This window comes from Columba livia, chromosome 2 (assembly GCF_036013475.1).
Source record: "Columba livia isolate bColLiv1 breed racing homer chromosome 2, bColLiv1.pat.W.v2, whole genome shotgun sequence".
Lineage (NCBI taxonomy): Eukaryota > Metazoa > Chordata > Aves > Columbiformes > Columbidae > Columba > Columba livia.
The window spans coordinates 31,371,734-31,394,221 of record NC_088603.1 but is presented as its reverse complement, the minus strand read 5'-3'; the positions used below and the strand labels follow the sequence as shown (position 1 = coordinate 31,394,221).

Here is a 22,488-nt window from a genome sequence, read left to right as displayed (position 1 = left end):
GCTGGCCAAACTAGTTTCCTGGGTCAACACCTAGAAGTTATGGAAGCTGGGGAAAAAACGTTTCATAATGATTCTGTAAATCAGTGTTACATTTCTGAAAAGAATAGACTTTCACCACTGTGTATATAACGGACAAAAGCAAACTATCATTTAAAAAGTTGAAAAATATGACTAAAGCCCTTCAACATAAATTCTCATGTAAATATTTCTCCTAATTTCATCATTTGATGTGCTATGCTGTATCTCTGAAGGTATTTCACTGTATTTTTATAGAGCATAGCAACCGTCATCTGTTACCAGTTCCTTTGTTCTAGATAAATTCAGAAGAACTAATCTGAGTTGAATATAATACTCTTTTCTCTTTCCTTATTACTTCTGTTTATATGTGACCTTTGAGAATATTATAGGCTTGTTCCTTAAACTGTAATGCAAATTTGCTGACTTCAGTGGAACAATCAAGTGGGAGAGATCAAAATCAAATCCTTTGTTGGAAGAAGGTACTAAGTAAGCATTTGTGTTACACTTATATGGTGCTATTTATACAAATATTGAAAAGTCAGGTCCTTTGCCTCTGAGAACACAATGTTCTAGAATCAGCAGGTATTGTGTATCCTGAATTTACTGGAATAGAATTTACTGCCCAGCGTGCTGGGCTGGTATAAACAGGTATAAAGAAATGTAACTTACATTCTCATAAAAGAAGAAGAGTAAGCTACAATGACAGAAGCTCAGCTGCACTGAAGTTTTTAAACTAGGATTTGTAATCCTTTAAAGATCACATTTAATTAAATTTACCTGAAGATCTTGCATGAACTTAGGTCAAAAGGTGTTACTACTGTGAATTGTATCACTAAGGGCTGTGGAACTTCTCATGAAAATTATTAAGTTGTGCTGGATTTTTAATTGATTGCTTATTTATGTATAAAAGAGCAAAGCTAAACAGCAAGTGACTTGAATTATGTAGATAAAACTTTGACTTAAAAATAAAAAAACCCATAACACTAAGTTTTATTCTTTTCCTTCCAAAACCTGTTGCTTCATGTTTTATTCCACCCACTTCAGTAAATTAATATTAGTGTCTTAAATTAGAGAATAATCAGTGAAGTGCAACAGGAATAGGTTTGGTGGAGAAAAGGTCGGCTCTGTCAGACAAAACATAATGCAATACTGTGTACAATTTAGTTGAAATATCAAACTCACCTCCATTTTACTTCACTTTGCATTTGATAGTTTTTCTTCTCATTGAGCAAAACTGGGGCTTTTCCTTGTTTAGGCTAAAACTCTAGAGGAGAAAGCCATACTGAGGAAGAGGAGAAGCCTTGATTCAGCTTTTGTGTCTGGTGGGAACATTTTCTCAAAATGTAGGTGCTATTTCCTGTAATCAAGGGCTTTCCAGAGCCTGATAATCATTTCCCAGCTGTATCATTTTGGTGAATTATTTTTTAGCCTTGGGTTATTTCATGACTGGTTTTGCATATTAAGAATGGGAGAGGATCATATTCATCTTGATGATAGAAAACAGGGAATAGAACTCCCACAGCTCCCTCTCCCTTTTCCTCCACCTTGTGGAAAGTTTGGCTTTGTGCTAAAGCGTGAAAAGAGCCTTGACTGCAGTATGTCAGGCATATTTCAGCTCGATTTGTGTCAACCCTAATAAGTCAGCTGACAAGGTAATAAATTGGGTGTCTGTTCAAGACCTGGCACCTGTACAGGAAATAAAAGGGGATTTCAGTTGCAGGAGGTTTGCTTTGTTTTCCAAATGGACCTTTTCTCAAGGCTCCTCTACCTCCTCCCCCCTTCTCCTCTTTACTGAAATCATGTTATCAAAATGTTTATTTCAATTGTGACTGGAGCCAGTTTTTCATTTGGAAAAGCAAGCTCTATGAGTATCCTTGGAAATGGAAATCCTTGTGCTTTCCACTCTGAAACAAAGGCTTACAGAGAATTTAATTATTCATGTATCCTGCTGTGACATATACGGTCTGAATAATTTCAAATTATTGAGAAACTGCCTTTGTTCAACATTTTGAAACTTTACATTCACATAGTTTGAATCAGGCTAGGAGAACTGAATTTATTTAACCCAGGGAAATGGTATTAGTAATAACTCACTATTTTCAATGATAATATAACCTTGTGACCAGGGTGTCTTAACATGTTTCCCTCTGTGTCTGACCTCCAAGGATGCAAGTCTGTTAATGCCCTTGAGAACCGAGCTTTTGTAGGTCCAGCTGTAGAGCTGTGTTTTTAGCTCCGGGGCCCCAGGTCGGTTCCCAGTGTGACGTGAGGTGGTGACTGCAATAGCAGTGAGAGCCGATGCGGTTACCATGAGGTCTTCAGTTTTGATACACGGATCTTACTCTGTGTTCAGGGGAGAGACAACAGCTACTGTCTCTGACCCTTTTCCCTTTTGGGGACTGTCCTCGGCACCATGGAAGAGGTTTCCTAAAACTTCCAGGCTCTAAGGCTGATGTGTGAGTCGGAGGAAGCAAAACTTTGAAAAGAGGCAGCTGCCTTTCTTTCCGATTGATTTTCCTCCACCTACTTCCTCCTTCTGTATCCCATAGGGATCTACCATAAGTAGATCTTCACGTCCACATGGGGAGTTCATCTCCCAGAATTTCCTTCTTGGACATTTTTAATTAGATGAAGTGATAATCTTACCCAGTGGAAGGAGAAGGGGGGAAATGGTTTATTAAAACAGATATTATTACCTTTGAGTAATGTATGAACTTTAGAAACAAGGAGATGAGAACCCTCTCTCAAAAGGAAAACTGTTTCCTAGTGCATACTTGGCACAGAAAAAGAAAATTTTCAGCAGAAATGTTCAAAATCAAATAATATAAGTCTATGCAATGTACACAATAAGGTTGTCTATATAGTCTGTCTGTTCTAGGAGTTATTACTCCTTATGCAGAAGATTTGACTAGGTGACAAAAGTCCTACATATCTGCTTCTGTCATTTTCATCATTTAAAACTAACTTTTAAATGAGGAAAAAATTTTCTTATGTTCTCTTCAATATCTTCAAAAAATGAAAATGAAAGTTATGGAAGAAAAAAAAGGAGCAATATAAACCTTTAAAACTCCAAGTGAACTTTCAGAATCATGTTTGAATGCAAGCTCTGGACTTTCCTATCTATCACACTGTAAATTTGAAAAAATACTTACCTAAGCAACTCTTCTTTCTCAGCATTGCATAGTCATATGATGGATTACTCTAAATTAATTACTGTAATCAGCTAGTGTTATGTGCTGTAGAGCTGTGATTCAAGCATGAAGGAAAGAATAAGCAAATTCTGACTTGTACAGCAAATTACATATATAAAAAATGTGTTGCATGGTTAGCTCAAGTTTTACACCTTGGCCTCAGCTTGTGGGGGGAAAAAAATAAAAGGACTCAAGGGTGAAATACTGAAAGCCGATCAAAAATTGAGGAAGTGTACCAGTTCACATATCTTTTGGATGTACTGCAAAGGCATTATATGTTAATAAAGGCAAAAGAATAAAGTAAGAAAACAGTACCTAATAATAACTGATACTCTGTGTTGCAAGAGGTGTTTTAAATTTCCTGGTCATTGAAAAGATGTTAAAAAATGCACGTTTCTTTGTGTTTGGATAATATCAGCTCCCTTCTGACCTGTTGTGAAAGGGATTGAGAATTTATACTGAACTTTACAGATGCCTCGTGAGGTGAATTGCAAAAATCTGGTTGGACACATATAATCTTCTTTAAAAATATTTATAGAACACAGCTCTTATGAAAATTAAACATGTTCCAGGTGTGCATGGTCCAACTTCTGGGCATGGCTAAGTTGTTTTTGAAGTGGTAGATGCACCTGTCATTGCTAGTCAGGAGAAATTCTTCATCTGCCAGCTGCTGAAATGAAAGTTTGTGGGTTTTGTTGTGTTTTGGTTTTGTCCAAGAGAAAAATTGGGATGACTGTAGTAAAGGTAGGAATGACTTGCAGGTAAGATGTGGCAGGTGGCTGTGGAAAAGATATTTGTGCTCTTCTTCTTGAGCAATAACTCCTTGTACAGCTTCGGCTTCTCAGGATAAAATGGTGGATGTGATAGTGTGCTCCTCACAGTCTGGTATTGGGAGCTCAGGATTTTCAACTGACTTTATTTCTCGGTAACTGAGGCGCATCACAGAAGCTCAAGATGTTTTCTTCTAGCCTTATTCAAAACACCATTATGGGAAAAGGTGCTAATGCCAAAAGTGTAAAATGTCTCTACAAAAATGTGGAGGTGACCACAAAATGCAGTCATAGCGTGACGGATGGTTTGCAAGCTGAAACAGACACGTTTGCTGAAGTTCCCTCATGTTTGGTGCAGCTGTACCCAAAAGGACAGGACATGGCCAGACCATTTTCAGGCATGCTTCCCAGGTGTGACAAACAAAGCTTTAGAGGAGATGGAGTATATGTCCTATTTTAGTTTTACAGATTCAAGTGTTTTGGGGGCCATACTGTAAACTATATCAAAAATAATGTAGTTGAAAGAAAAAGGAAAAATAAATGCAGGGTTTGGGAAAAAGTACCATTGAGAAGTGGCACTGAGACAAGAATGAGCAGACATGAACAGAGATATGCACAGAGGCTCTTTTAGCAGATTTCAATGTAAGGTGACGTTCTGGCTGAACTAAAGTGACAGAAAGATGTTGGTCTGTGACAGTCTTTCAGCTGAGGTTTTACAAGGCTGTGACACCCATGTGCAGTTTGTTACTACCTCTGTTGAATTAGTGCCTTGCAGGTATGCCATTTGCACTCTCCATTTGAAGCTCCTTGAATTTGAATCCTCGGTCTTCCTCCAACCGTGTATATGATGTATAGATTCCTAAAATCTTCCACAACTTTGCACATAGGTGTTGTTGTACTGTTAATTCTTTCACCACCCCCACAGAAAAGATACCAGCAGCAAAATGTCTGAGAACTAGATTGTTTCTATCCTGTGTGTAGAGATGGTTCTAATGATAACCTTATTTCTGACTCTTACGCCTTAAATATTTAAGCTATTGATATATTTAAAAAAGGATACGTGTAACTTTCCTACAGGTAGTATCTTTCCTGTGCATTTTTCTGCTTGCTGTTTTTCAGAGGTTGCACCAGTTCAGTTCACAACAGTCTCACAAATATTTTCAGCAGCACAGCAGAAAAGGGTGTGTGAGGGCGTGTGAGGAAGCTGCTGCAAATCATGCTGCGGTTTGCTCTCTTCTACAAAAATGCCAGTTTAAATATACATCAATCTGCAACTGAGGTGCCATTTCACAGCTACCTCAACCAGTTGTCCCCTGGGCCACCCCAGTGCCCATGGCCTCTCATCTCTCTCGCACTGGGGTTAACACTTCCCCATCTGTCCAAAAACTTGCTTAGCAAAACTGAAGCAGTTTGTTTGGAGACAGCTCAGCCTCCAAATCAGTGAAATGAGATGGGAGGTACTGGGACACTGAGGGGATGGTGTGACTGAGGCAACCAAAATTTGCATTAACCTAAACAGCTGTGTGGAGTTACTGCTGGATCTGGTCTGCTCATCCCAGAGCTACTTTCTTTCTCCTTCTTCTGGTCTCAGTACTGACCTGTGTTAGGTCAGGGGTAGCTGCTCACTCCCTGTAGTCCAAGAACTCGGCAGCAATAAAAGCTGCTGTCTGATGGCTTTCCTGCCTTTGCAAAATTATTATTTATTTCTCCCCCTTTCTGGCAATCTGCCGTTCCTCTCAACCAACTGCCCTTTCTCTTGTTTTCAGAGGTGCTGGGCTTTGTCTCCTCCTGCTGCGTTTATCCTCTTTTAAAGTGAAGCGATATGCTGAGCAGATTGAAATCTCACTGCTCCCTAAAGTCCTGTCACCTTCCACACCCTTCCTTACAATGGAAATAGTCAAGGTGTTTTAATGTCATACATTAGTGTCTGAGCATAATTTCTCCTATACTTCAGTCACTTGATAGTTAGGGGGGACAGGTTTCTTCCAGACTCAGAGCAGGACCACACAGCACAGGCAGAGCCCAGGCTGCAGCCTTCGAACATGCCTGATGCCATAACATGGGTGGTGAGTGGGTGAGGGCTGCTTTTAAAAACCTCATTCACCTTGAGCAAAGGTTCCACTGTAGTCAATAGTAGTGTTACTTGATAAAGGTCACAGAACTTGGAGACAGGTTTTATGTGTTACAAAAAGGGTCACATCTGATAAATGGGAAAAAAATAATATATAGTAAAAAGGTTTTTTAATTAAAGTTGACAAAATTATCAATAAAACTTTTTTGATCTCTTTTTCAGTGTTTTATTCAGAAGTGTTGACTTAATTAGTTATATCTACATATGGAATAACTACAGACTCTTTGAACTGCCCTGGGACTCACCATGGACATGGTATTTGACACTCGTGGGAGTGGACTTTGCATACTACTGCTTTCATCGCATAAGCCATGGTAAGAGTTAATGATTTTCTCATGTATTAAAATATACATATATTAATTGTTTATTTTTAAAAAATTAGATTTCTATACATAATCAACTCCAAGCATATATAGCCACTATTCTTTCCAATAATTAGGAAAGATTCACTTTACTTTGAGCATGGAAAACAGCTTATACATCATACTATCTACAATAAATGCAATTTTGTGAAAAGAGGGAGTATCATTTTGATAGCAGTACCACAGCAAGAGTGGAGTATCACAGGAAAATATTAGGAAGTGCATACGAATTTAGGGTTAGTTTCCCTATATGCCTGTATGAAAAACACAGCATAATACAGATAACTATTTCAGAAGAACCTCATGGATGTATGAAATGGAGGGCAGTAAAAAGCAAGGTGGACAAAATAATGACAGAACAGCTGTCTAACTATATCTATTTCTGTGTGGTTTTAGATTTTTTTTTTAAACATTCAGTCATTGTTTAACTGGTAAATGAATAAAAATGTTCTATGCTTTATATGTATATGCATCTAGATATACATATATAAATAATGTATTTAAGAAATCCGTTTCCAATTAACACTTGACTATGTAAATGTGAGCCTTGTCTTGTTTGTTGTTTTTTTCTCGGAAGTAGCTTCTAACTCTACTCACTGTTACACGAGAGAGAAAAAGCACAGTTTAGAAAGGTTTTAGCTTTTATGTATTGTAACAACAGAGCCCATGTAAATCATGCCAGTCATTTCTGTACATATCTATTGTGAAGATGTAATAGTATTGATCTCCATGTATCTGATTTGTTACATATTTCTGATTTATAGTGACGACATATTTTTGCTCTAGCCTTTTATATCCTATCTGAAAATGCAATAACCCTTTCTATTAGTCCTAATTTTCGGCCTGATCTAAACTCCGTAGCAATGAAATAAGAATCTTGTTGTTTGAAAGACTTTGGACTGGGCTTCTCAAGGCAGAGCGCCCACAGTTCGCAGAAGCGATGGGATCCAGTAACGATAGTTTATGTAAAACGCTTTTGGAAAGCAAAAATGTTTTGATGCCAATAGGTTAGAGGAATATATGGAAGTAGGTAAGCAAGGAGCCTGAGCTGCTGTGGGGAGTGGGAGGGAGGAAGGGTCCCTCCCAGGTGGGGATGGCGGGTGGGTGGGGGTGAGAACAATGCAGGGTGGGTGCAGAGGGACAACAATGGTGCGGGGGGCCAGGGCTGGCAGGGGGACAGGGCGGGAGGCAAGGAAGCGGGGGAGCTGGAACAATGCGGTTGAGGGGACATCGCAGCCGGGAGCTGGGAGCCCTGCGTGGGTGTACGCGGGACTGGGAATACGCTTCGCAAACAATGACATTAACAGTGCTGGCAGGGCTACAGCTTCAGGCTGAGAACTGGACCAGGGCAGGAGGCTATTCTTGCGTTTAAAATAAAAATAATTGCCTTCAAGTGTTAGAAAATCACTAGCCTCGCAGTGCTTTCACGGGAGCCAGTGGTAAAATTCCCACTGGCAGAGAAGGGAGCAGGGTCAGCTCTCTGCTCTCTAAATCAATTGCACGTATTTCTGTTCCTGCAGCAACTTAGCGTTTATTGTCATCTGTTTTTCTGTATTTTGAGAGGAACACTGGGATTGCACACTTTGAAATTAATCACTCTAGTAGTTTTAGAATTAAAATTCAAACAAATTCTGTCTATATGTAATGGACTTGAGGAAACTGCATAATAAAATGCTGCTCTTGCCTCAAGAAGGTCAGTGCTGAGCGGTTCTATAAATGTTAATTTACTCTTCTTCAGGTTACAGAAATATTATTTGCAGTTAGTTCTGTGCTGCTCAGCAGGGAACTGATGCAATGTTAGAGAAAAATCACTCTAGATGGTGATTTTTAACTCAACCAACACTCTTTTCTCTAGTCAAGTAATCATTAAATCTGTAGTGCAGCAACACAGCTGAGACAGTTGACTTCTTCAGAAGTTGGTAAGGAAATTTAAGTGTAGGAGATGCTTTTGAAAAAGTAAAATGTAAACTCCTGAAAACCACCTTTGCACTTTGAGAAGTCAGGGCACTGAACAGTCTCTGGTGCAAGTGGACAAAACTCACCCTTGCACTTGAAAGTGACAGGGCTGGTGATTCAGGCTTGGATCCTAGAGTGAAGTTAAAAACTAATAGCACATGTATATCCCAGGAAATTCAAGCTGTGTGGGCTTATGTGTGGGGATGTAAATAATAGCACTGTTTCAAACTGGAAAACTAAAATTCAGATACATTTTGCAGTTGTTTCTTAATACTGAATATAATTTTGATACAAAGTAATCATCATCATCATATGGCTTTTCCTGCCTTCAAACAATAATTTGATAACTCAAACCACTGGCTTTTTACTGCCTTATTTCACGTTATCTATGAGATAATTGGATTCTGCATTCTGCTATTTGAAGAAATAGCCTGCATCATTGGAGATTTTTGAGTTTCTTCTGTAGCAGACACTCTACTATACAATATCAAGTTTTTACCCAGCACTTTGGAAGCTATTTTTTCCTCTTCACTATACGTGTGTAATAGCTATTATCATAAACTGGAGTTAGACAGCAACAAGAGGAAGTATTTTTAGGTGTGATCTCATTTTGCAAAGGATAGAGTTATTCTAAGTATGTGCTTGTATTTTCCATTGTTTGCAGTAGCCACTAAAAAGTTAGAAAATAAAGTGTTTCACCACTTATTCCAGCATTCTTCTGGGCCTGATCCAAAAGCTATGGCAGTCAATGGAAGTACTTTGTTAACCACTGCTTTTTCTCCTGGCTTTTTAATGAATTTGTAAATCAATGTAACTTTTCCCTTTGTTTCAGTACTCTACTACTAAAGAAAGTGAGCTTTAAAATCACAAGTCTTATTTTATTTTTTTTTTTTCAGGGAAGGATATGTGTGGGTTTGGGGGTTTTTAACAGATATTTTAATCTAGTGTATATGGATTACTCCGCAAGTTTCCTCTCCAGGTGCAGAGTCCTTGCAGAGTTACTCCCACTAGAAAGGGGGGATTCGGGGGTCCCAGAGCAGCGTGAGCCATGGTGCAGCACACCCCTCCCTGCGCCCCGGCCTCGGCGAGCCTCCTGCTGCAGACGTATGACAACGGCAGTAAGGAATTTGGAGGCTCTGTAAACTAATTTCTTCAGCAGCCACACCTTTTAATCAGGGGAGGAAATCTGGAGACTTCCAGATCCCTGCAAAAACAAGAGGGAAGGGCTTGTGCAGAGCCCAGGTCCCATCTGTGGGGTAGTGGGGGGTTTCATGGCCGACTTGGGTGTGGGGGGCTCTGCTGAGGACACCCCTGGGCTGAGCAGCGCCCTCACAGCGGCTATGGACTCAACCCCACACACCAGTGGGGACAGTGAAATGCCTGTCCTCTGAGGAAGGGAGTAGTTGTTAATCTGTGTTTCCCAGGGGGTTGTGTCCTGCAGAGCAGTGTGGTTTTCTGTCAGCCGGGGGACCATCCTCTCCTCTTCCATGTCCTGGAAGAAGCTGTCCAAGTCTGACAGCCAGCGGGTTTAGAGAGCCTGTCTCTTTTTAACAGCAGTTTCCAACACCTCTTCTTTTGTTCTTCTTAGCTGCTGGGGAATTTCCATTGCTTCAGTGTCCCTCACCTCAGACAACCTGGGAGAAGCGAGTTTCCTTCGGCAGGGCCAACCTCCGCAGCAGCTGCATTGTTCTGCCGGGGCCACCGCAGCCCATGCCGGCTGCTCGCCCCCATTGTCCGCTGGCTGCTTCCAGCTGCCCTGCGGGATACGTGACATGGTCCCTGTCAGCGATGGGCCGAGCCAATATGAGCTGATGGTTTGAGTTATGTGCAGAGGTTGTAAAATAGACCTCAACTGATAAGTATATCCTCAGCAGATTCCCCAGCTGCTACATAAAATTTTAAGTTAGTGGTGTGTCTCTTAATAATTCTGAGTTTATTTATGGATGAGGAATAAGCCTTCTACTATACCAGGTGTATTCTGGAGCAACAGCATCTGAGCTTCTCAGATTCTCCCACCCCACAGGACTGACCTTTTGGCCAAAGCCAGCTTCTGAAGGGCCAGAGGGCAAAGGAGAAACCCTGAAAACTCACTTCAGCTTTGTCCCTCAAAAGGTTGTGCTTAAGATCTGTAGCAAAATGTCTCAACTGAGGATTTTGAGGAGCCTTTCTTCCTAAGATTTTCAGTAATTGGAAGCTTTGTGACCTTTTAATCTCCTGTTTTGTAGAATATTTTTTAAAAATGGGGTTTTCTCTTAGCCATGACTTACATTGCTTCTGGCTCTTCTCCAAGTAATTATCTTTTGTTACTGTTCCATAGAACAATTTCTTCAGCAGCAGAGCTGACTTCAGGTGTTTCTGGATGCTCTTTACTACATGATGCTGCAGTTTACCACCCACTCAGTTCTGATAAAAACCTTCTGCATGGAGACTATGTGAATAAGGTCACTGAAATAGTCTATATTAAAAAACAGGGTTGTGTTGGGTTTCTTTCTTAAATGATCCAACTCAGTTCAGTACTCATGGGCCCAGTTTAGCCAGTGGTTAAGGACATAAGCAACATAAACCAGATTTGCTAGCACAGAATCTATGGGACAACTGGAGACTTCAGAGGGAGCAGAGAGGATTTTCTGGGTCAGGAGAGCACAGGCAGGTAACTCGCTCTTTTTTAAGGAACCGGAGTGGATATATTGGGGCAGGTAGTGTCTCAAGATTCATTACATCAAAATGACTGAAATGGGCAGCAGTAAAACATAGTCCTGTTCTTTCTGCTAATTATGTTTGTAGTCTGCAATAATAATCCTAATATGTTATCACCTTGGATGCCACTACAATGCTATGTTCACTGTTTAACGAAAAGATGAGTTTGACCTTGCAAGCTTGTTAAAGGAGAAGACAGCAGGGCTCAAAGTCTCTTCAGCATCTACATTTACCACTAGTTTTTGGAGGGTATATTGGAATCATATGATCATGCTATCTTTATTTATCTGACCCATTCCTGCCTTTGAAGTGGTTCTTTCATCTGCATTTTATAATGTACTTGTCTGAAGTCACTATATTAGAATGGACTTGTTAAGTAGCTTTTATATTAAGAATTGATAGTATATTGAAATGATTTTGGATTTAAAGGATTTCAGATTTATGGGAAATTCATTATAATAAAATGATGTCTGACTTTTGTTATTGGGAACATGGTTGGAGACACAAGGTTTTATTTCAGGAAAATCTGTATTCCCCTAGGGATGCAGTAAATGACAATGCTCTTTTACATGCCAAAAGCTCTATTTGGGGAGCAGGAGAGGAGAGTTGGGTGGTGGTGTTTTTTTAGGCTTGGTCTTGCATGTGGGAGAATCACACTGTTTACCTGACTAGAAATTTAGTACCATATTGATTATCCAGTATGAAACAAATTTAATTCCACCCAAGTGAAAGAAAACTTTGGGAACTGTCAAGTAACTGAAGGAAGCTCTGCTCTTTTTCTTGTCACAACTTGTGTTGATTGCAAAGGGAATTGATACCCAGTGATTAAGAGAAAAATATTCTCTTCTTGTGAATTTTAGAGAAAACATTTTTTGCCATTCTGTCAGTTGTTTTTTATTATTTTTTAAACAGACTTGGGAGAGCAGGATATTAAAATGCTGACTCTGCTTGCCTCACAAAAATAGCAAAAGCAATAGCGGGTTGTTGTATTTTCTGTTCTATCTTTTGATTGATTCTAGCCTAATACCTGCAGACAGCATAACATGAATTGAAAATAAATAGAGAATTCATGTGATTATGATTCATTCCCTGCCTTCCAACTCCACTGTAAATAAACTACATCATTTGTTATTTCTATACACTTGTTTTTATAACTGTATCTTTTACTTTTCAGAAGTAAGAGGTGCTCCTTTACAATGTGTCAGTTAATTTTCTGGGTGGACACTGAATAGACCACTGTCAATATTAGCAAACCAAAATGTTGCCATTCCTTCTGATATTTAAATGTAAATTTTGGTTGAAAAAGTACTCCTGAAAACTACCTCAGCTGCAATGAGGCATCCTGACATGGAGTGGTCCAGGGTCCCATAAAATTATAGGAGCCTGCTTGTATTGTTTTCAAGTTGTTATTGTTCATAATAAGTTCCTGTTGTTTGAAAGACCAGTTTCTTGTATACTGGCAAGAATAATGTCCTGATATGAGGTGAGGTTGACTCATTTATTCTGTTAAATTTATTGTGGCACATGCAGATGTCATAAACCTCCTTCTGTTTTACTTTAGAAGCTGTGAGGCAATAAGTGACTTTTTGAAAAATCTCAATAACCTGAGGAGTTTAGAAGATGGGAATATGAGGAAATTGACTAGAGAGATTTTATTTCATTTTAATTTCTGAGTATCCAAAAGACATGTATGGGTAAATAGATTTTCTAAACACGTGATATGCCAGAGATTATTAAGAATGATGGTAATAACAAGTCCACCAACAGGCTGGATATGAAGCAAAGTGATCACCTGTGGATTTTTGCCTCTTTACAACTGCTACAGGATGTACTCCAGAGTGGGAATATGATGTAGTGGAAGGCAGGACATGGCTGATGGCTATAGGCAAGGAACTAAACTCTCTGGTCTGTGTTCAACTAATCCAAGACGACGTAAGTGACTTACCTTAGAATGATGGAAGGCTATCAGGAGAAAAGTCATTATACACTTGCCATGATTCTTGTAGGTTTTCTATAAATATCTTGTAATTGCTTTTCTTTGCCACATGATACTGGGAGAAATGGGCCTCTGTGCTTGTTATGAATTAGGCCTTGATATGAGTATAAAAGCTATCCTTTTCATTTTTATGATGCCAGAGACAATGCATCTTTTAAATGTCATGAAATATGTATTCATGAAAGTGTGAGCTGACATTATTATGACACACTTTTTATACCAAATATTCAGGTGGTAATTCTATCTCCAGTCATCACTGTTTGTCTTTTATCAAGCTCCCACCATGAAGAGATCTGGCAAGCTCCCCAGTAAAAAATGAAAAAGAAACCATAATACTCCATTTTCCTTGTTAGTCATCTTTTCATATGGTTGGGAAAGGGGCCAGCACAAGGTTAATACTCCTCTTAAGTATTGCTCAAATCCTGCTTTGAGGATTTACATAATATATTGGCCTTCTCGAGGCTCTATATAAAGACATGCTTTAGCTAGGGGTACCTATGGGTATCTGGAGGGTAAAATCTCATCTTTTTTCTACCTGCAGCACCTGTGTTGTCCCAGAGTGCAGACTGGGGAAAAAGCTCCAGATCTGCTTGCACAAAAGCAAGTTTGTAACATGCTTTTACAATAAAACACTAGAAAACAGAAAAGAAAGAAATATTCAAAGCCATGGGGAAAATCTCTGTTCTTTTTCATCTGAATTTTTCTTTAAGGTGGTAAAACCTAACCTTTCTGAAGCTTGAAATGAATTCCAAAAGTCATTTGGGAAATGACTCTCTTCTGAGATCCCCAGGAAATGTGCACAACATGTGGCTTAAACGAGAGGTTGTAATGAAGAAACCAATGCGTTGCACCCGTGGATGTTGCAATTACTCCTGATTATGAAGTTAACCTGATAGAAGTGTCACTGTGCATGAACAACTGCGGACAGTTTCTTATGGGATGAAGTGGGAGAAGAAAGTTTGCTATAAGTTTGCATGGGTTGACCATTCAAAATGACAGTGGTCTTCATACATTCCTATCCTTGGCTAGTGCTGCCCTCTAGTCTGTGTGTGTGCATTTTAAGGAGGGAAAAGAAAAATATCTTTTTTTAGTCTGAGTGGAGACATAAGTATGAAAGCATCTAACTCACTGTGCAGGGAAACGGTTCATTTGACATACTTTTCCAAGTGTGCTGCTGAAAACCAATGAAATGGTGCATAACACTTCTACTGCTTAAGGTATTATAGAACATAAAGTAAAATGTGAATTATCCAAGTTTTTAAGTGAACGTTTTGCAGTTAGTGAGTGTGGGAGAGGAGAAACTAGTTCTTCTGCAACAGTTTGAAAATTTTATTTTTATGGGGTTTCATCTGAAAAAAAGGTTTGACATAGTTCTATTATATACAGTATTTGACCTCCTAAATGTTATAGAACCACCTTTAATCAGGTGAATTCATACTTTGAGGTGAGAGACATTATGTTTGGAAGTTCAGCTACTTGCTCACAGAAGCCAGTCCAGCTACATGTGTCTTCTCTTCCTTTTTTGTTTCTGTCTTGAACTTTGAATATGTATCTTATGCTAGAAATATATTTCGAGTAAGTGAAAACCACCAAAGAATATATAATCTTGATCTAATTTTAAGCCCTGTTACTTACTTCAGCTAAAGGCTTCTTACTAAATTAGAGAGAAATGGAAAAATGCTCACTAATATCTATTTCCTGAATGAGTAGCACACAAATCACTTGATCCATACTAATTTTAAACCTCATTTTAAACACACTTGTTTCCTAAACCAATTGAAATTACTTTGGAGATGCTAGCTGTCTGTTTCTGACACAGCAGCTTTACACACTGTCTTGCTTTTTCCTGGGCTGGAGGGATGTACGAAGAAGGGCAAAGTTCATTTTTATGTGCCCTCTGTGTTTTGCCAATCTGCTGAAATCAGCAATGAAAGGTGCTAAATGTAACAACAGTTTTTAATTTGCGATATGAAAATGTGATTATAAGGAATTAGATTTAGAGTAAAAGCGCACGTCATATAATTCATCAAACAGCAGCAGTGGTAATATTTTTTGTCACTAAGTTTTAAAGTAGAAGCAGAGGCCTAGAGAAATAAAAGGCATTGTTAAAACAGATGGCCCATTGAGATGCTTGTGCTTTTTCTGTTACAAAAAGAAGTTGTTTTTCTCCTGCTGTTCTAATAAAAATTGCCTGGTCATTATTGCTCTGTTTGTCAGTCTCTATAGTTTTAGCATGGAGAAAGAATTGCACAGAAAGCTCTCTCTGCTCTGAAGCAGCTTAGCTAACGGGCACTATGAAGACCTATCGTACTTTGTAATTTCAAATAGGTATTTTGAAATTTCTTTTCAAACTCTGCAGAATTTAGCTTTGGAGCACCTTCTCAGTCTACCTGCAGGGAAAGGTAAGGTGGTTCCTGGGGCACGTAAGCGGTACAGTGAATGCAAAGTGAGGATATGGACCCTGCTGTCCTCCCGGGGAGATGGACTACTCTGAAGGGCTTGGGCTCATACTTCTTTTCCTCAGCAGGACATTGCTAAAAACTCTCATTTCTGTATTAGGACCCAGGATATATCAGAAATATCATTGTTATTTCCATTTCTTCCAAGGAGGCAAGCTCTTTATGCAAATTTTTCCGTAATTTAAATACAGCTTTCCAGTGTGTTTCCATCAATACGTGTGTATTTTATAAATGCGTACATAAGGAGAGAAGAGTTCTTTTAAAATTATATTTGGTATCAGCTTATGTGACTGTCTGAATATTTCCAAGTGTGTACAATTGATCATTTCAGAATTAGCTAAAATTAAAAAAAGAAAAACAACAGAAAAGATTATCCATTGCTAATTGCACCCTCAGGTTTTACTGACTGCTGTGAACTCCTTACAATGAATAGGTGCATGATTATTTACAAATTTGAAAAGGTTGTTTATTTTGCTATAAGTAAGAAATTTAAAATGACTTTTTAAAGCAGACTAAAAGTGCATTCCACCCCAACCCCCAAATGGCAAGCTGTTCCCCAGGATATTACTCAGATTTCTAGAAGCTGGATGTCTGTAATAGTTTTCCTTGCTCGCTAAAAATCTAGTGAGGCCATTACCATTTAAAATAGTTTATTATACATTTCAAGATAGGCAATTAACATTTAAAATGTGTTTGGAGCAGACAAAACATTATTGTATCTGGACAATGTTCTTTGCATGTATGTTTCCTTCAATGCATCTTTATTGCCTTAATTAAAGTATTTAAACTGCCAAAAATGCTTTTTGAGTGCAGGAATGGCAATTTTTTCCACATCATGCTCTATCTATGTTGGTAGCATACTAGTGGAAGATATAACTTAATAAAAATGACTGCCCCCTTTTTTTTTTTTTTGCCTTAGTTTTCTCTTTTATAGTTAAAATTATCAGTAAATAGTTAAATAATTTACAGTACTTCTCAATGTTATTTTCTCAAGAATCAGTAATTATAGAACCTGAATAAATTCATGAAGGTTAAATATTTTGCAAATAAAATTACCTTTTTGATAATAACAATGGAGATAGAACATAAACATCCTGTTGCAAGATAGGTACAGTGTTCTTATGTACAAATCTGTATGAAACAAAGATATCCTAAATAAGAGACGCTCATCTATTATTATGGTATTCATAGTTGGATTCTGCAAAGCACTTGGATTTATCACTGGATGTTCACCTCTGGGCTACTTATTTTGATGGCTAAATGGAAACTGAAAATTTATTTCTGTTGCTGGTAAACAAAAATATTGAATATTCAAATAATATTGGTGTGTATTGGTATGTATGCATGGGGAAATGCAAGGTTTTGTAGGGTCCAGGAGAATGACTCTTGATTCTACTTAGTTTTTAACTTTCCAGAAACTCTGACAAACTTTTGTTCTGAAAAAAACCCCACATGATCATGCTCAGCATCTCTGATGAGGACAAGTAAGCAGCAGTCATTAGGCAGATTATCAGTAAAACAGAGGGGGCATTGCTTCAGAAAATGTAGAGTAATCCAAGCACAGGACCTTGTAAAACATGGGTGAGATTTTTCCATTGTTAACTTTAATAAAATTAGGAGAATTCTTCTCTATTTAATGAACATACATCACAAATATCATTGTTGTTCTAAGAATACCTTGCTGTATTGTAGTTTAAAGTGCAGCAGTGGCAAAGCTGTTGCTAAGTATAAAAAGGGAAGTTCAGACTCACAGGTTGTAGTAAGTGTGGCATGGGACATGTTTTCACAAGGAGTCATTTCAGAAATCAATTATATAATTTTCATGCTTTCCATCAACTGGAAACTGGACTATTAAATTGAGACAAAAACAAGTATGAGGGTGTTTTTTTATTTTTTTTATTTTTTTTTAATTTCACAGCACAGTTATGTAAGGAATGTATATCCTTTATATGAGCACCATGTACTTGACATGCTTTTATGTTTTCATTTATTTTCTTTTAAATGATAGTCAGTATTAACACATGTGGATGCTGAGATCCTAAAAAGTTAGTAGTTGTAAAAATAAAATCTTCCTTTTTTTTTTCAGTAAGGTAACCTATAGTGCGTTACAGAAATAAAAATAGGAGTTTTTCACCCCAAACTGTCTTTTAATTTAATATAGTTTTGACTGGAAATAACTTCTGTTTCAAAGAAGAAATAAAATAAAGAAGAAAAAAAGCCACGAAACTGCTCCTGAGCAGTTTGTTGCCTTGAAGTGATGTGAGGCAGGAAGAAGCAAATCTTTCAAAGCCAACTTTCAAGTATTTCCCACTCTGTGTGTCTTTGCTCTTCTTCTGATCTTTCTTGTCCACTCATTCTAAAATGATTTTTTTTTTAATTATAGATGTTGGTTTGGTACTTAAAAATGTATTTTTATTTGTTGATTTAAGGTTAAAAAAAAATCTAAAAGTATTACAGAGAAATGTAGAGTTAAGTATGTAGGCTTGTTATATCATTAACAGCTTCCCTTGTACCATATGGTTAGAATGAATCTGAGTCATGAATGCTTTGCAGCATTCCTAGGGGACAAATGGTAGTGTGCAAAGAGCCCACAGTCCACATATGAAATGAATTCATACTAAATGATAAAATTTTAAGAAGCCATAACAATTCATTTTTGCTCTTTTGTCTTTAAATATGACTATGATTTTTTAGTTAACCTCTCTTCGAAGAGCACTTCAAATTCACTAAGCAGAGTTAAGCAGGAAAGTGTGAAGGAGAAGTGAATGCAACCTCAGCTAAACAGCAGACTTAAAAAAAAACTCATTGCATAATTTGAATTCTTTATTTCTTGTCCAAAACAATTTGCTAAACAGTTTCAGATTGGATACCAGGATGGTGATTTGGAAAATTTGAAGTCAGCAGTAGCTTTAAATTACTGAATAATAAGAAAAACTAAACTCTGGGTTAGGTAGATTAAGAAATGATTGACATTTTCCTTTTTAAAATATGTATCTTTGGTAATAACATTTGAGTCTCAGAGTGTTTGTGTTTTTTTTTTTTTCCCCACTTAACCTGCAAAGTGTTTTCAAAAGGATATGAGTTTCAATGTGCCCTTCTGTAAAATAGGGGAAGGATGGCACAGGCAGATGAAGAGACTTCCCTAGAACAGTGACAGAGCAATGGACAGGAGTGAGCTCCTCAGGCCGGTGCTTTTAGTCCAAAGGCAGTGCCTCCAACACAACAATTCTGCAAGTGAAGGGTTTTTTGGTTTCGTTTGTTGTTTTTTTTTTTTTTTTTTGTTGTTGGTTGGTTGGGTTGGTTGGTTGGTTGGCTTTTTAAGGCTTATTTTATATTTTAAGTTAATTGATACAAATACTGTTTCATGACTATCCCAAATCTGAAGTTTAATTGGCCTAAGTTTTGCTATATAGTTTATTCACAAATCAATCTGTATTCTTACTTGTGATTTGAGTGTTGTGTTTTTTTTTTTTTTTTTCTGGATGTATGTAGCACTTAAAAAAAAAAAGCTGTTTAAAGATGTAGAATATTTTGCATGCATTGCAGATATGACCTTGTAATAAATACAATTGCATATGTATGCTCCCTGTGGCTACAGAAGTACATATTCACGGAATAATAACCACAGTCAAAGGAATCCAGACTGCTTATTTTTGTACTTACTGATATCCCAGGGAAAAAAGGTAAAACGCAGTTTATAAAACCTGGACAAAAGAAGGATGTAACTTTTTTTTGTACTCCCTTGGGCTGAATCTCAGCTGAAATAACTGACAGTTTTTGGACTTAGTGAAGGAAATGATGAGTGAAGATAAATATCCAGATGTTTGCTGGCCAGATGTGCAAGGTTACATTGTGGAAGGCATGAATACTCTACCTGTGTCTTCTGTGAAGGAAGTTGTAAATAGTAAACATGTTAAATTTTTGTTTCTACAGTTTGGAGGAAAAAAAGAGAGAGCTTCATAGTAAAAGTCTTTGTTTTGCCTTCAATCTAGTGTGTTAAGAACAAAGGCAGGTAGCACATGCAAATTTGCACAGCATACAAGTGGGATTTTTTTTTTAATGGCCATTATGTCTGCATGGCTAACTTAACACTCTTTGTGCATTGTTTTTAGTTTTGGGGAGATGCAGCTTATGGAACTGTCTTAATTTTCCAGCAGTAGGAAATAGGTGTGTCAAGTCATTGAAAGTTTCCTATTTTCTGTTCCCATGTTTCAAGCAGCTTATTTACAACAACAAAAATTTTAAACCTTGACTTTTTCCCCTCTTTCCCCCGCCTACGCTAAGTCTCTCCCTTTCCCACCTAACATACAGATCTGCTTCTTTTCAAATAAATTGTTGGAAGCGACTGCCTGCTCATACAGCAGCACAGTCCATCTCAGCTTGTGCTTGCCCTCAAACTTGGGAAGAGGAAAGAAAAGTCTTGTTAAAGTCAAGTAAATAACTTAGCTGCTAGGCAGTAGGAAAAATATTGGATTTGATTGTGTATTATTCCCATATGAGTGAGATATATTTAAAATTGAAAAGGAAACCAGCTCCCTTAAAACTTAAAGGGACAGACTTTTAAAAATTGGCAGCCAATTTTTCCCTATAATTGTGCTTAATGTGGAAGGGATTTTCCTCTGCTGATGAGGGATAAGAGGGTCTTGCCACCAGTCTCACAGTGAGGCAGAGGAGGCCCCTTCCAGCATGTAGATGTTGTTACTGGCCAGATCTTTCTCTCCCTCCTCAGGCTAGAGGTCTCCCATGGCCTTCAGGGCCCTGGAGAGGCGGCTGAGGGCTGGAGCCTGCCCTAGTGCATGGGAGGTGGTGAACTCATTTATGTGAACTCCACACTCCTTTGGGAGCTCTGAACAAGCATGGCAAGGGTGAAACATGTTTTTTTTGGTGTGTTTTGTTTTGTTTTCCCTAAATTAAAAAAAAAAAAAAAAAAGGGGTTATCCTTCTCCTGGGCAGGCAGTGTTGCAGCATTTTCCAGAATTGAAAACTCCCTTAAATGGCATGGCCTGTAATTTTAAATGGAAACAGCCTTGAAGGGTTTTTTTGTTTTCTGTGCTTATGTAGACTTGTTGTTGTGTTCCCATTCTGCTAGTGTGTAAACATTAGAAAACATAATAACCATATAATTTCAGAAGTCCAGTCCATTCCTCCCTAGAAAATGTAAAGAGCTTCCAGAAATCCTTGTCTCAAAGACAAAGGCTGTCAAATGCCAAATTTCTTCAATGACTTACTCATTTCTTTGTAGTGGTATATGAGAACAAATAGGCTCTGGAGCATGACCTGAAAACTGGCAATGCAAGCACGTAGAAATAGCTTGTTTCAGTTTCAGCATAATCCTCCTACCACTGCTTGGAAGCATCAGGTGTTTAGGACAAGGGAAGACATTGAAAGGTGCAAAGAAAGTGTAGAGGTATCAGATGCAGTACTTGCTGTCACGAGTCTTTGCAGATAGAGGGGGAAAGGAAACGGTTAAGAAGAGAGAATAAGGAAGAGGGATGGAGAGTGACTACAAAGAAGAAGTGATTACAGAAGTATCACAGTATCACACAGTATCACAGTATGTTTGGGATTGGAAGGGACCTCAAAAGATCATCTAGTCTAATTCCCCTGCTGGAGCAGGAACACCTAGGTGACGTCGCACAGGAACATGTCCAGGTGGGTTTTGAACGTCTCCAGAGAAGGAGTATAATCCCAGAGAAGTGGTATAATCCTGCTCCTGAGAGTTCATTCCTAATCCTGGGGCGGCTGCTGCTCCGCTTGAGGAGAGAATAAATTGCCAGGTGCTTGGAAAAATCCCTCCAGATGGTGCTTGGAACCTGCCGTGGTCCACCACTGGTTGTGGTGGGCCCTGCAAACCTGGACGAGCAGGGGGTCTGGACCTGCTACCCACCTGCTCTTCCCACTCATGGCTGCAGTTCTCTCAAGCAGGTGGAGGGAGGGGAGACTGGACTGACAAAACACGTACCTCAGACTTGCTAGTCAAATTTGTTTTTCAAGCATGTCATGGTGGTTTATCTGTGCGTGTGTTGCCAGTGTTGCCAGGTCTTGCAGTATTGTTGCCTGTCTCAATAATTTTTTGCTTGTAGTATTGGTTTTGAAATAATTATTAGATTATTTTTTCTTTGGCTTTGATATCTGTGCCTATAGCCCACATGTGCTTCTCCCTCCCTCCAACACCCCCTGCATCTTAGAGGAGTGAAATAATTTTTGTAATAGTGGAAGGGGTCTAGATTACAGCAACTGAAGCACTTAGAGAAATTCCAGCTATCCCAACAATAACTGTATAGAAGGATAAGACTGAAACAGGCAAAGCTGGGTACATTCAGATAGGAAAGTGCTCTGCATCCGCCTGTGCGAAGGGGATGTGGAAGCTCTGCTGGATGTGGGGGAGAGTGTGGGGAGGGCAGAGGAATGTGACAGAAAGCAGTAGGCACTGGGGAAGTGTGGAGGAATGTATGTGGAGTCAGAATGAGTTTAGGAGGCGTGGTCTGAGGCTAAGGGAGGAAATTTATGATGGATAGGTTTATGGCTACTGCATGACAAAGTTGAGGCATAAAGCCCTGTCCCACAGAAGACTGCAGAAGTTTTTGCCTTTAATTGCAAAGTGAGAATTTGCACCAAAAGTGAAAGAAAGTCCTCTTTTTGTATGTGGCACTAAGAAATCCCATGATTTTGTATACCACTAAAGTGAGATTTTGCCATAAAGCTAGGAGAGCCCTCTCTAGTCTGCTGAAAATACTCCAGTTACTCCCCAATTAGTTATGCTTCAAAAGCTCATGGTTTTCAAGTGAATATAATGATTTTTCAATGTGTAGAAACTGCAATAGTATTTTTAATGGATGAGTTGGGTAAAATTGTCCTCTGCTCTCTGCTATGAAGGAAAAGGCAATGGCAAGTGCTGGAGGACTATA

The 22,488-nt window shown here is 38.6% G+C and overlaps 1 protein-coding gene across 7 annotated transcripts in view; it reads left to right on the top strand.

Annotated features, from left to right (window-relative positions):
* Positions 1 to 22,488, top strand: part of AGMO (alkylglycerol monooxygenase) — a 187,106-nt gene that overhangs the window by 14,221 nt on the left and 150,397 nt on the right. For all 7 annotated transcript variants that reach the window (XR_010470054.1, XR_010470053.1, XM_065051208.1 and 4 more), the window contains one exon: positions 6,273 to 6,424. Coding sequence is in view for 5 of the 7 variants with exons in the window: in XM_065051208.1 (XP_064907280.1) it covers positions 6,273 to 6,424 (152 nt within the window). In the remaining 2 variants the exon portion in view is untranslated. The remainder of the gene's footprint in view (positions 1 to 6,272; positions 6,425 to 22,488) is intronic.